Below are 15,059 nucleotides of genomic sequence, written 5' to 3' on the forward strand. Positions count from 1 at the left end.
AGAGGCTTTGCAGAAAGAGCTGGTAAGACCCTGATTCCTTAGGGCCCCAGGCTCCTCTTCTCCTTTGGTTTTACCATTTTCACTATGGCCACCACCCTTAACGTTACTGCATTCCTAGGAAGGTCCAAAAGCTCAGGTCATCCCTGGCCAGCTATGGTCTGTACCTATGGACCGTCACTTCTGAGGTGGTGTCCGAATGTAAGCCTCGTGGTCATGTTTTGCTGTGGAGGTGGAAGTGGGTGGCTGAGAAGTTCTTGTGCCAGGCTCCAGGGCTTTTAGACAACAATGTCCATCAGGCCACCTCCACCAGGAGTCAAAGCGTGACGTGAACTTTCTACAGCAGGTTTTCTTCATCTTTCACACCTGTGCAAGAATGTAATGGTGCTTGCAAAGCATGATGGGTAGAAGGTAGAGGTCATTCGTAGCTGGAGGCCATGCTGGACTCTGGCTGGCACCTTGTATTCTGGGCATAGCGTGGGAGAGTTCTGGAATCTGAAGCACATATTTTATGAGGCGAAAGACAGCCAAGGGATGCGGCCTCTGTAATCTGAGGTGCCAGAAAGGACCTAGCCTTCAGAAGCTGAGGCACAGAGCACAACAGACCCTTTGTGTCTGAGGTGACTGTGGGGTTCCTGGGTGGAGACAGTCTCAGAATGTCCCAAGAGAGTCTTTAACTGTGTGTAAGGGACTCTCAAAGACCCAGAGACTCTGGGAAGTTGGACACAAGTTAAAATGAAGCTTTAGGGCCATGGAGGCAGGAGTAGCACCTGTAGTAGTTATTTATGACAGTGCCCTCTGGGGCCAGTCTTTTAGAAAGCAGGGTCTGTTGTCTCCCGCTGTGTGACCTGCCTCCACTTACTTAACCTCTCTGTGTGCTGGTGTCACCAGGGACAGTATGAATCTTGAGCCGGGCGGTTAATCCCAGCACTCTGGAGGCAGAGGCAGGCGGATTTCTGAGTTTGAGGCCAGCCTGGCTCACAAAATGAGTTCCAGGACAGCCAGGGCTATACAGAGAAACCCTGTCTCAAAAAACCAAAAAAAAAAAAAAAAAAAAAAAAAAAAGAATCTTGACTCTTGATCAAGGCTGGAGATGATGGCTTAGTGGCTGCCCTTCTAGAGGTCCTGGTTTCAGTTTCCAGCACTCACATGGTAGCTCACGGCCATGGTCCCAGGGGATCTGACTCCCTTTCCTGGCCTCCATGGGTACCAGGGAAACACATAGACATACATGCAGACGAAACACCCAGATACATAAGATCGTTTTTTAAAATTAAAAGAACTATTGTCGGGCATCATCTTGAGTGAAGTAACACAATCACAAAAGAACTCACACAATATGTATTCACTGATAAGTGGATATTAGCCCAAAACTTAGGATACCCAAGATATAAGATACAATTTACTAAACGCATGAAACTCAAGAAGAATGAAGACCAAAGTGTGGACACTGTGCCCCTTCTTAGAATTGGGAACAAAACACCCAGGGAAGGAGTTACAGAGACAAAGTTCGTAGCTGTTATGAAAGGATGGACCATTTAGAGACTGCCGTATCCAGGGATCCATCCCATAAGCAGCTTCTAAACGCTGACACCATTGCATACACTAGCAAGATTTTGCTGAAAGGACCCAAATATAGCTGTCTCTTGTGAGATGATGCCGGGGCCTAGCAAACACAGGAGTGGATGTTCACAGTCAGCTATTGGATGTATCACAGGGCTTCCAATGGAGAAGCTAGAGAAAGTACCCAAGGAGCTAAAGGGATCTGCAACCCTATAGTTGGAACAACATGATGTACTAACCAGAACCCCGGAGCTCTTGTCTCTAGCTGCATATGTATCGAAAGATGGCCTAGTCGGCCATCACTGGAAAGAGAGGCCCATTGGACTTGCAAACTTTATATGCCCCAATATAGGGGAATGCCAGGGCCAAAAGAATGGGAATGGGTGGGTAGGGAAGTGGGGGACGCTATGGGGGACTTTTGGGATAGCATTGGAAATGTAACTGAGGAAAATATGTAATAAAAATATTAAAAATTAAAAAAAAAAGAATAAGGAAAAGCTGAAAAAAAAAAAGAGCTATTGTCAGCTGTTCTAGCCTTTGAGCTTATTCTGGAAAGTATACTGGATTCCCTATTGAATTCCTTAAGGTCTAGTGAAATTCAGACGGTTTAAAGCTAGAATGAATATGGAAATGAAGCCGTCCTTGTTCTGGAAGAAAATATTCCTGAATACTCTTGATCTGGGAAGGCCCGAGCAACAGTATGGAGAATGTAAGTGGGGGGCCAGGGGTGACCAGCAAGCAGAGCCCGCTGTCCATCCCCAACAATGCAGACAGGCAGAGTGATCGATGTGAGCGTGCAGAATTAAACTTTAACACAGTGATGTTTACTTGTTCCTGAAAAACGTGTGCATTCTACAAATTGGACACTCAGATTTATAGGAGTTATATGACACTGTAACCAGAAGACACACAGATTGGCAGGCAGCCATCCTGGCTGGAGCCACAGAGGCACAGGAAGAGCGGGCACACAGGAAGGTTGATCTCCCAGAGCCAGTGGCCAAACCAAGACCAGCAACTCTCTTCAAGCAGAGCCTTGAAGCATGCGACTTCATTTAAACTTCTATGAGACAGAAGGGAGGGTAGCAGATGCCTGCGTCTCAGCAGGCAGAGACTGGAGTCTTTGAAGTCCTAGGCCACCCGGCATACATGGGACCCTGTGTCAAAACCAAACCAAACCAAACAAGAACAATTCAGAGACTTATTTAAAAGGTGGAGGTGGAACTATCAAGAATTCAAAGTCATCCTTGGATGCATAGCTGGCTCCAGGTTAGTTCTAGCTGGCTCCAGCAGGTTTGCCACTTCTGGGTGACAGTGCAGAAGCTGGTGCCTTCTGTAGTGTGTACTTTTTGCTACAAGCTATAAGCTCCAGGCGGACCACACTACCAGCCCCGCCCATGTTCCCTCGGATCCTTGGATGAAGGACACACACTTTCAATCTGTCCTCTTGGCTCAATTGCTGGGCACTTCTGATCTCCCTCGCCTAGCGTGCCCTTCCCAATACTCTTCCCTCAGCACCTTTCAATCGGCCCTCAGCTTCAGCTGCTCAGTTACCTTTAGTCCCAGCTCAACACCCTAACCTTCTGCCCGGAGAAGCAGCCTTTTCTCCCTCAAAAGCACGGTGAAAACCCTCCCTCCTCCGCATCTCCTCAGCTCTCCTGCAGGACCCGGAAGTCCCGCCTCTTTCCTTCTGCCCAGTAATTGGCCCCTGGCATCTTTATTGATAGCTCAAGAACCAATTGGGGAACAGGATCATCAGACCCACTCCCTACACCTTCCACAGTGGGAGGGATGCTGGGATGGGTCTCTGAAGGATCTAGAACTGGAAGGGAGGACTCGGAGTCCTTTGCTTCATGATTTTCTGTCTCATGAAAGAGAGTGAGGGTGGGAAAGGTCTGGGTGGGCACAAATGCAGAATTCTAAATGTCACCTGTGAGCAAAGCCCTTGTTCTACATTACTAGCATTGCCAGGATTACGTATAGATAGAGGATTGATAGCGGGGTAGGTGACAAGCAGACAGGTGATAGATATCATATGTTGACTGACTAGTAGATGACAGACAGACAGATAATAAATATAGATAGACGATGAACAAAATAGACAATGGGTAGATAGAGGGATGGACGAACAGATAAAAAGGTTGGCAACTCAAAGGGTGATGGCACAGGCCTTTAATTCCAGCCCTCAGGAGGCAGAGGCAGGAGGATCTCTGTGAGTTCAAGGAACTTGAGCTACATATCAAGCTCCAACCCAGCCAGGGCTTTATAGTAAGACCCTGTCTCAAAACAAACAAACATGGACACAGACCAGCTGGCAGCTTTGTTGGGAAATGTGCTCTGTCCTAGCCTGTCCTGGGAATCGTTGCTGCAGACCGGTTGGCAGTCTTGTCTGGGCAGCAGCTTGAGAGTCCTTTCTCTCTCAGGCCTTGCCCTGAGGACTCTGGGCTCTGTGGAGTGGATGGTCTTGTCCTTGACTGTGTGGTGTGCTTTCTGTCAGGTGATTTCACACTGCAACCCAGCCCAGAAAGTCAAGCAGGAGGACCGGACACGTTGCACAGCCTCACAAAATGTCTTGTGCTTTTCCAAACCACTTAGCAAAGGGCTTCCACGCTTCTGAGCCGGTCTCTTTGTTTCATGAGGCTCGCCCGACCTAAGTGTCCCTGGCTTCCAAGGCACCTCCCCTCAGTGAGCATTCTTCTCAGTGAGACAGGGTGGTACACTTACTGTGTAGAACTTAACGGCCTTCTGCCTCGGTTTCCCAAGAGCGGGAAGTCCAGATGGTCGCCACCATATCCAGCTACGAAAGCCATTAAAAATTATTACAGTGCTTCCCAAGGCCACTCCTAACCCTACATAATTAAACCAAAACACATGAAAGGAAATATGATCAGGTTTTTATAAGATCCTTTAGGACTTTAGTGTAGAGTAATTTTAATTGAGTGGTGTAATGGATTTAATGTGAAAGACTACTTCCAAAGAAATACGACACATGGGCTTGGTCGCAGGAATCAATGTCAAGTGTAAACCAGGGGCTGGGGCCCATACCAACGGTTATCCCAGCATGTGGGAGGTAGAGGCAGGAGTCCATGGTCATCTTTGGCTGCATTGGGAGTTCAAGGCTAGTCTGGGCTACAGGAGACACTATCAGAAATAAAGGAAGAAGGAAAGAAGAGAGAGAGAGAGAGAGAGAGAGAGAGAGAGAGAGAGAGAGAGAGAGAGAGAGAGAGAGAATATGTCAAAAGTCCCTTTGTTTATAATACGCCTTTTCCTCTTCGGCTATGGAGTTCCTCCCCAGTCCCTCGGCCTTCATAAGGTCTCCCGAGTCATCTTCTGCTTGATGCACTCAGAGGTGAGCACCCTCACTTCTTTTAAGAAAGAATTCATAAGCAGAGGTGAGTTCTGTGAGCCACTTAGGCAGATTAATTGAACTCACAGAGTGGACTGTGGGAACCCAGATGCATAGACCCTTGGCCAGAAAGGAATACGTATAAATATTTATTGCATATGTACATGTGTGCACATGTGTGCCTGGCCTGTGAGCGGAGATCAAAGGATAGCTTGTGTGTGTGTGGGAGGCTTCTCCTTCCACAGTGTGGGTTCAGGGGTTAAATTCAGGATACCAGGCTTGGCAGCAAGTGCCTTTACCTCACTTCTTGCCTGGCCTGTGACCAGATCTCCCTCCTGTACCTGTTGGACAGTAGAAGACACATAACCTGTTTCATGAGGGATTCTGCCCTTCCCCTCAGAGAGCAAAGGTTGAGGAATCCTAGCAGACTGGCTCTGCCAGTCTCCACTGATCTCCAGACCCGTCCATGTTTCCACACGGCTGGCCACGCTTTTTTTTTTTTTTTTTTTTTTTTTTTGATGTTTTCTGCACTTCCTGGCAGCTGAGGACATAGAGTTCCAGGAAGGTAGCACCTCAGAGAAGGCGGGAGACCAGCACCAAGCTCGCCCTGTACATAGCCTCAACCGTGTCTGTCGTAAGCGGAAGTGAGTTCCTGTGAATCCTGTGAGCCATTTAGGCAGATTCATTGAACCCACAGAGTGGACTGTGGGAACCCAGATGCATAGACCCTCGGTCAGAAGCACAGGTAGGATTCTGAGGCTTGCTGCTGATAACTGAGCTCGAGGGGTGCATTTTGGGGATCAAGCCTGTGTTGTGTGGGATCTGACACTGTCCCTAGGCAGTGGAGACTTGAACTAAATCCAGGGTTCCCAGTGATACTGGCTGAGGCTTGGGTTGTAGTGTGGGAAGAGACCCTGGGCTGGAAAGGTTCCTGTGAGCCAGTGTGTGTGTGTGTGTGTGTGTGTGTGTGTGTGCCAGAGAGAAGGGTTTTTTTTTTTTTCCTGTATCCGCGGGATCACCTTTAGTTTTGATTTTAGATTGTTTCATAATTGGACCGAGCTAGGATCACTCGACAAAACCAGACCCAAACAGCCTGAGTTCATGTTTACCATGAGCCCACCTGTTCTGAATGTAGACATCAGTGGATTAGACCTTTAGTGTATTACAGACTCGTGTGCTGTCAAAGCCTTTGTCATTTCCCACTTCTCTTGCCAGTGTATACTCTTGAATGCCTAACATTATCTTCCTCTTGTTGTGTGTGTGTGTATCTGTGTGTGTATCTCTGTGTGTGTGGTGTATTGTGTATTTGTATTCATGTTGGCATGTATAGGCACACATGTGTGGGGGTACACTTGCACACGTGTGCACACTCACGTAGAAGCCCAAGGCTGATGTGGGGAATCGTCCTCTATTGATCTTTCACCTTAATTATTGAGACAGGTCTCTCAATCAAACCAAGAGCTCACTGATGTGGCTAGTCTTACTAACCAGCTTGCCTTGGGATCACCTGTCTTCTTTTTGCCCCTGAGCCAGGGGCCTTCCCCACCCCTTGTTTGCCATTGGATTCTAGACATTGTATTTGTACACGTTAGTGGTTCATTATCGTCTTAAACAACACTTTTCACAAGTTGTGTTAAAATACACTTAACAGTTGTCAAAGAACACATTTAAAGCCCATCGTTCTGTACTGTTGAGCACCTGAGCACCGCTCCTTTAAATGGGCGGGTCTGGGGTTTGAACTTAGCTTCATGCATGCTAGGCAAGCCCTCTACCAGTGAACTTTTGTACCGCTAGTGCATTTACATACTGCACACTCACCACTGCCTGGCTCTGGACATTTTCACCCAAAGGAAGCGATCTCTATTAATAGTCGATCTTCCTTAGCCCCTGGCAATGCCCAGTCTTCCTTTCCGTGGTGGGTGGACAGTCTCTAGGTGCTTTGAAAAAAAAAAAAAAAAAAAGCCATGCCGCTTGTGGTCTCCATGGCTGGCTTCTTTCACATCCTCTGATTTCAGGGGTCACTCACATTGGAGTGCCTGTCAACACTGCATTCTGTCTTTATGGCTGACTAGTGTTCCATTGTCCGAGTGTACTTGTATTCATTTATCAGTTCTTAAGTCTGTCGACATCTGGGCTTTTCTGCCTTTTAGTCCTGTGAATAGCTTGCTGCGAGTGTGTTCGTATGGTTCCCTCAGCACAACTGTTTTCAGCCTGCGAGCCAGCAGTAGAGATTGCTGTGGCATGTGGCAGCTCTCATTTACTGAGGAGCTATTGAACTGTTTCTCAGGGCCACATCTGCACTAGGCAGAGGGCAGCGTTAACGATGCCAGCGGAGCTTCAGGCTCTGGCTAACCTGAGGGGAGTGGCTTTCTTCCCAGCTGCCTTTTCTGGTGGTGGTCACTCTCTTAAGGGTCTCACCCCTCTGAGTGTTCTTAACAACGTCTCCTCCACGTAGGTTTAACATTTTGGTTTGTTGTAAAAGCCACACACCACCCATTTTAGGGACAGGATTGCATCTAGGGAGATATATCGATAGCCGATTGTATCGATGTGTGGGCATTCCTGGGCGTTTTTGCCCACAGTAAGGCAGCCACGACGTCACCAGCATGAGACCATCTGCTTTGCTATGGGCATTTTGGAGGCGTCTCGGCAGGTCCCTCCTTCTTTGCTTTGCCCTGCTTTTTGCTGCCCGCTCTGTTGCACAACAAGCCAGCATGCCCACTTGAACCACGCCACATTCAGTTGCTCAAGGTTGCCCTTTAGCCTCACACTGGAAACCCTGTTTCTGTAACCGAGTGGGTGGACTGGCTACCTCAGCACAGCTGCTTGTCAGGGTATGTATCTTAGGAGCCTGTGTGAGGGCTTGTATGTGTGTGTGCATGTGTGTATCGGGGTGGTGGGCATATCCGTACCCCTGAACTGGTTGCTTTTTGGATACCGAGTTCTTCAGGTGCTTAAGGCTTCAACCATTCTAGAGAATCTCCAGCGTTGTTTGTTTCTCTGAAGCTTAGCTCTGTTGGCTTTTGCTCTCCAGTTTCCTACCTGCTTGTCTGCCTGCCCTGTGCTCCTGGAGACCCTCTTTGGCTACTGAGAGCATGGGGGACCTCAGACACAGAGCCCTACCTTCTGTCTTGTGCCTCCTCAGCCCAAAGTTCACCCAGTACCCTGAGGCCTTGCTCTCTCCTTCCAGTCTATTGGCTTAGTCCATAACACGCCCTCCCAAGTCTTCCATCCTCTGGGTGGTCCTTAGAGCCAGTACAGTGTGTTCTGGCTGAGGCCAGCAGAGCCTTGCAGAGGATCTGCAAGGTCTTGGTTAGCAGGGTCTAGAAGCTGTTCAGACAGCATAGGAGCCATGCCCAACGCGCATGTGCCAGTTTCCGGCCGGCCATGCTCAATGCGCATGCTTGGCTCTGTGGCGCCACAGCCTCTCTGGCCCTGCTTGCCTTCATCCACTGACGTGTTTGAAACAGCAGATGGTTCTGTGAGTCTCCTGTAATCTGTGGAGTTATAGCATCTGTGTTAGAGAAGATTAAGTGCCAGTGGCTTCAGCCTGCAACACAGGCCTGTAATCCCGGGACCCAGGGACAGGAAGATGGTGTGCTCCAGGCTAACCTGCACTATGCTACGTAGTGCAAACCCTTCACAACAGGCAAAAATAAGTGATTGTGACCGCGTTCCCCAGAGAAGTTTAGGCTAGTTCCCAACCATCCTGATCCCGAGAGAAGAGTGTTCTCTGTCAGCTGTAGATGGCCAAGTGTCTCCTGTGCTGCATGGCATATGAGTGTCTTTGGGTCTATACCCTTCAATCCTTATAATGTCCAGGAAGGTGTAATGGTGTCCAGGTCTCTACAGAGAAGGTGAGGAGTCCTGCGCAGCTTTGACACAGCGTGGCCACTCACAGTTGCTGCCAAGGGTGACAGACCAGGGAGAGGGTTGCTCCCTCCAATCGGCTCCTCTTGGGACTTAGACTGGGGCCAGGGTGGGGATACTTTGTGGCTGAGCAGTGGGTTGGGGAGGGACTAGGAGGAAAGGTGAAGATGGGGGGAGCTGGCAGTTTGGCCCTGTTTGATGAGTGGCTCTCATTTGGGCCCTTGCTTGTCTCTGTTAATGTAGCCACAATGCATTCCCAAGGTCTGCAGTGACAGGCAGGGTGGGAAATCCCAGCATACAGACTTGTTTAATGTGGCCTTTGTCTACTTAAAAACTTCTGAATTAGTCTAGCATGTAGAAATCAAGGGGTTTGAGGGACTATCAAGATGGCTCAGCGGGAAAAGGCACCTGCCACCAAGCAGGATGACATGAGTTTGGTCACCATGATCAATGTGGTGGGAGAGAACTGATTTCTACACAGGTGCACCGTGGCATCTAGGTCCCCAAATAAATAAATAAATAAATAAATAAAGTTAGTAAATGTGATTTTAAACGTTAAAGAAATCAGGGGATTTTGTGTAACCATTCAGATCCTGAGTCTTAGCGAAGTCAGCATTGGAGGACAGAGAAGGTGGGTGCTGCCCCAGACGATGCTCCGTAAGCCTGTGGCCCTCCCTGTATCTTTTCAGAGTTTGCTGGTGGGCAGAGAGTGCCTTCCTCTTGCTACTGTCCCACACACAGAGGAACTGAGTCCAGAGAGATAACGATGAGGCTTGGGTGGGGGTTACAAGGCACAGCGTGGGCAGGACGGGGCTGGGGCCCCTTTCTCCAGACTGCTTTGCCCACTTCTACAAAGTCACATGGGCCATTTTCACGCAGCCAAATAGTGCGCTTTGAGCACGCTCACCCTGTACTCCCCTCCCTCTCTGAGCCCTCCTACCTCTTTCCGCCAGCTTTGTTCCCCTACAGTCTAGGGCCTAGACAGTTTTCCCTTTCATATCACCCGTGCCTCCCTGGTTTTTTTTTTTTTTTTTTTTTGGTTTTTCGAGACAGGGTTTCTCTGTGTAGCCCTGGCTGTCCTGGCACTCACTTTGTAGACCAGGCTGGCCTCGAACTCAGAAATCCGCCTGCCTCTGCCTCCCGAGTGCTGGGATTAAAGGCGTGCGCCACCACGTCCGGCTGCCTCCCTGGTTTTATGTATCTACAAAATCTAGGAGCTACAAATGGGAGAGAATGCATGGCGTTTGCCTCTCTGAGACCACCTTCATTTACTTAGTACAGTAGCCTCCAGATGCATATGTTTCTTGCGGGTCTGACTTCCTCCGTAAGGCTGAAAGCGATCCACTGTGTTTATATAGATCACGCTTTCCTTCTCTCTTGCTCTGAGGCCGGGCACCCGGGCTGGTTCGCTGACTCGGAGTCTTGGGAGAAGCTGGTCACATGGTTTGGTTTGGGTATTCTTGAAGCCTTGCTATGCACTGGCTGTCCAGAAGGTGGCAGTGTGGCGCCGGCTTCCTCTCCCTGGTTCTCCAAAGCCTTCTTCTGACTTCTTTCTTTCCTTTTGCCTTCCTGTTTTGCACTCTTTTATCCTTTCCTTCCCTGATGACTTCCCCGTGTCTCCAGATCTGCAGAGTGGTCAGGGGTGTTTGTGTCCTCTGTCCCCTGACAGTTGTGCATGGTCCTGAAGCAGCAGGCCCAGAATCCTGGGCGTGCATCCCTTCTCCATCTGGGGACAGCCACCCCAGAGCAGTTATGTACCCTGCGGAAGAGGAGACCTCCTCCCAGGGAGCCTGACTTCTGAGATTCCCTGAGTTTTAAATTTGAACACTAGAGTCATCGTCTCTGCTGTAAGGAAGAAAACCTGGTAGGTTAAAATACAAACCAGCACAGAACAAATTCTCAGGTGGAGGGGCCTCCTCAAAGCATCCAGTCTGAGTCTGTGGGAATGGAGAGAGCCACCTCTATATTCCGAGATCCCTGGGGTCCCCTGTATTGTCCCCTCCTTTCCAGGCAGCTCCCGAGAGGTGCCTTCATCTTAGAAGTGGGTCATTCCAGACCTCAGGGCTTGGGCAGTCCCTAGGGGATCCTGGGAGTAGACTTCCATGGCAGGCGTTACATTGGCCTCTGCCTGGGACGTGGGGGCACTTCTGCTGTCCTGTGACACTTTTCTGTAGTGCTAGACAGAGAGCTAGGGCCATGAAATAACCCCATCATGGGATGGCAGCACCTCCTGCATGCTAAAGCTGGAGGCAGCTCTTCCTGGAAGATGAAGAGGTCTGCAGGCTGGGTTTGAGGCTGGACTGGGACTCTTGAGTCCTTTCTCCTGAGTGGCTCTCGGTTAGTGGGGAGGAGATACGGAGAAAGCCCTGCCTGGCACTGTTGTGTAATTGTGTATGTGCCGAGGCCTGTGGGAAGCCTGGGAGAATTGGTCAGGCAAGGTTCACAAACTCAAGCTGACATTTGAGTGACATTTTAGGGTGCAGCGGTATGGGCAGTGAATATTCTAGAGGTGTCTAAAATAGCTGATTCAAAAAAAAAAAGATTTCTGTGTGTGTTGGGGGTGGGGAGCTGTGGAGAATGGCAGGAGGTTTGTGTGTCCTGATGTAAGGGAATCGAGAGAAAACAGCAGAGGCTGAGCTGGGAAGCGTGGTTCAGCTGTGGGCTTGGCTGCTTCACAAGAGGCAGAGCTGTTTGTGAATCATGGCTCCCATAAGGCAAGTGTTCATGTGTCTACATGGAAGGTGCCATGTGTGCACTCTTTAGTCTACATGGAACGCATCATGTGTGTTCTCTTTGGTCTACATGGAAGTCACCACGTGTGTGCTCTTTTTCGCTTGTCCAGGCACCCAGGGCCGACACAGGCCTTGGCATTGCCTGTGTGGCTAAAGATGGCTAGCACCTGCAAGCTGGGCAGGTGACAAGGACACAGCTTGAGAGCCTTGTCCTGGTGCTTAACAAACCTCCCTTCGCCCATGTGTGGAGGCGTCCACCCTAAGCTCCACACACGGGCTTCCAGAGATGGACAGTGGTAGCAGAGGGATGGCCTGTTAGTTACTGAGGGCTCCTCAGACTGAACCTGCCACCTGCTTAGCTGCCTGGCCTTGACTAACAAGATCACCCATGCTCCTTCCTCACCTGTGAAGCTGAGCAAAGAAAACCTCGTCCTCAGTTTCCAGCTGGGACAGTCCGCAAGCACCCGTCTGTGGGTTTCCAGTGTTGGCAATGTTTCTACAGATTCTTTCTGTGTGGGGGTTCTCTCTTCATTCGTATATAGGTGCATGAGTGTATGAAAATGTGTACCGAGGCTAGAGAACAACCCTGGATGTCGCTTACCTCAGACACAGTCCATTTTGTTCGTTGAGGCAGGGTCTCTCCTTGGCCTAGCAATTCCCAGGAGGACTATGCCAGCTGGCCAGCGAGCCTCCGGGATCCACCTATCTCTGCCTCCCCAGGGCTGGGATTACAAGTGTGTATCACCACGTCCAGCCTTTTTATGTGTTTTCTGTTGATGGAACTCGGGTTTCCGCATGCACGCTTGACAAGCACTTTACTGACTGGGTTTCTCCCCAGCCTCAGTCCCACGAGTCTTCATAGTTCTTTTTTGTTGTTGTTGTTTGTTTGTTTGTTTGTTTTTCCAGACAGGGTTTCTCTGTGTAGCCCTGGCTGTCCTGGAACTCACTCTGTAGACCAGGCTGGCCTCGAACTCAGAAATCCGCCTGCCTCTGCCTCCCAAGTGCTGGGATTAAAGGCGTGTGCCACCACGCCTGGCCTCATCATAGTTCGTTATGCCACTTTTACCCAGCCTCAGACTTCCATGTGTCTTCTCGGTCCAGCACGCTCATGTTCATTCTTCCAGGAGTTCCCAGAGCTTCCGTCCCTGAGGTCAAGGAGTGAGCTCCCTGGCTGCCTCCAGCTGCCTGTCCTATGTCCTAACTTTCTGTGCTGTGAAAGCAACTGCAACATTGCTTATGTATAGATGGTTGGCCGCATTATGAAAAGTTCAAATACCCTGATGTTTGGTCCAGTCTTGGAAGGACAGGTCGAGTCCCAGTGGCTGAGCAAGTGACAGTATGGTCACAAGTGACATGTTATTCTTAGAAGGGATTTCCACACTCCACCTACCCTGGGCTCTGTTCTTTTCCCTACTGTCAAACACCACAGAGACACCAGAGAATGACAGCCTGTTGTGTGGGTGTTCCTGTGGGAATGTGTTGGTCCCCTGCCCACTCTCCTGCAGACAGGCTGCCGCTGCCTTTGGGGAGTGGGGGTGGGGCAGCTGTACAGAGCTGGTTTGGTCAGATCTCTATTTAGCCGAAAGATGCCACTGACTGGCAGCAGCTGTCTTGAGCCCAGGTCCTCTTCCTCGGGTTCTTCAGGTAGTGGCCATGCAGTAGCTGAGGGTTCTACAGAGGTGGGGACTGGCTGCTCACCTTGTAGTAGGCCTGCAGTGGAGGGTGTTTCCTTGGGGACTGAGTGGGAAGGGAAGGTCCTTGTCTTGAGGACATTGGGCCATGGCTCTCTGTGGGCAGTCATGGCTTCTGTCATAGCTCTCTGCGGGCGGTCACGGCTTCTGTTCTCCACACACTTTTGAGACACAGCAGGTCTTGCCTAGGCTTTGCTAGCTGAGCTACTGAATATGCCTGCCCTGATCCTTCCCATCTTAGGCAGAGAAGCCCCTATGCTCAGATGCACACATTGCCCCTTCTGGGGACTGAACTGTGGCCCTAAAGCACCTTGAAATCCCCAGAGGCCACACCTTACAATCAATCATTTGCCCTCTTCTTGGCACTTTGAGAGCCCACGCTGGCTTCCTGCCTGGGAACGTTCTGCAGTGAGTCTTTACAAACTGAGTGTGGTGGGCCAGTGTAGGCTCCTGGGAATCTTGAGGTGGGTGTGGATTGCTGGGTTTCTGCGCAGAGAGTGACAGTTTACAGAGGAACAGGATGCAGGTTAGCCTGACCTGGTCTTGCAGGCACCTGCATCCCCACCGTCCCACCTGGGTTACCACCTCCTGCCTTCTTGCCTCTGCTCATCCAGGGAGAGGAAGGGGAACCCGCCCCACCCCCCAGCATCTCCAATTCCCCATGTGATCCCCCTGCCACATTCCATATTCCAGAGTGAACCGGCCTCATCCTTGCCTTCATCTGTGTTCCCAGTTTCCTCAACCATCTGCCCTGCTAACTTTCTGATTGGTTTCTCCTAGCCGAGGACCAATTCTTAGCACCAAAGGCAGAGTCCATCATCCTCTCTCTCTCTCTCTCTCTCTCTCTCTCTCTCTCTTTGGTTTTTCGAGACAGGGTTTCTCTGTATAGCCCTGGATATCCTGGAACTCACTTTGTAGACCAGGCTGGCCTAGAACTCAGAAATCTGCCTGCCTCTGCCTCCTGAATGCTGGGATTAAAGGCGTGTGCCACCACACCCAGCTCCATCATCCTCTCTTATCCAGCTAGGCCCACATGGAGAGCAGTCAGCTTCCTGGTTGAGGAGACTCAAGCCACTCCCACAGTGGTTTACTGCTGTAAACCACTTCCTTGCTGAAAGGGGCTGAGCTTATGGTGACATCAGAAACTCGTCATGTTGATTTAATCATAGTCTGCAGGGCACTGTGGGGGTGTCCCCATCCTGGGTGTCATCCTGCCATGCTTCAGTTTAACTAAATAAAAAGACTGCTTGGGTGGATTATATGGGGGTGGTTCACAGTCACCTTGGCTGCTTAGAATCACCATGGAAGCACACCTCCAGGTGTTCTGCAGTATCCTGTGGTTTCCAGAGAGGTTTCACTGAAGCGGCAAGACCAGTATTGGACGTGGGGAGCACCGTTTTCTTCCTGGACTCCCGAGCTGAATAAAAAGCAGAAATCGAGCCCTGCACCAGGGCTCATTTAGCTCTGCTTCCTGACTTGGGGTGCGGTGCCGCCAGCCATTCTGCGCTCTTGCCAGTACGCCTTCCCTATCACGATGGACTGTGTGCCTTCAAACCGTGAACCAAAGTAAGCCCTCCTCCGTAAGCTGACTCTGATCAGGTTTGGTCACAGCGGCAGGAGAAGCACCCACCACAGCATCCCAGGCTACGAGCACAGCCTGGACCCAGAGCTGTGGAGTCCAGGGGTGAATCAAGGACACCTGTGTGTGAAAGATTGCCATCTCACGGTCAGATGGGTGATGCACTGCAGTGCTCAGAAGACAGAGGAGTTCTGACAGGGCACTGTGGGTATGGGGGGACAGAGAAGGTAACTCTGCTTGGGGGGTGGGGGTCAGGGGGTCAGGGAAGGGGCTATGTTCCAGCT

General features: G+C 50.3%; 1 protein-coding gene across 5 annotated transcripts in view; it reads left to right on the forward strand.

The window, feature by feature from the left end:
- The window catches only part of Trak1 (trafficking kinesin protein 1), a 106,336-nt gene that overhangs the window by 11,784 nt on the left and 79,493 nt on the right, over nt 1–15,059 (forward strand). For 2 of the 5 annotated variants that reach the window (XM_021171939.3, XM_021171940.3), the window contains exon 1: nt 5,415–5,648. The exons of 1 other annotated variant lie outside the window; for it this stretch is intronic. In XM_021171939.3, the coding sequence (XP_021027598.1) occupies nt 5,621–5,648 (28 nt within the window). In that variant the 5' untranslated portion in view covers nt 5,415–5,620. Of the gene's footprint in view, nt 1–5,413; nt 5,649–7,535; nt 7,738–15,059 lie in introns of those variants that run through there. 2 more of the 5 variants (XM_085828192.1, XM_085828197.1) reach the window with 2 other exon arrangements.

Source organism: Mus caroli, unplaced genomic scaffold, assembly GCF_978045245.1.
Source record: "Mus caroli unplaced genomic scaffold, Mus_caroli_1 scaffold_11, whole genome shotgun sequence".
Taxonomy (NCBI): Eukaryota; Metazoa; Chordata; class Mammalia; order Rodentia; family Muridae; genus Mus; species Mus caroli.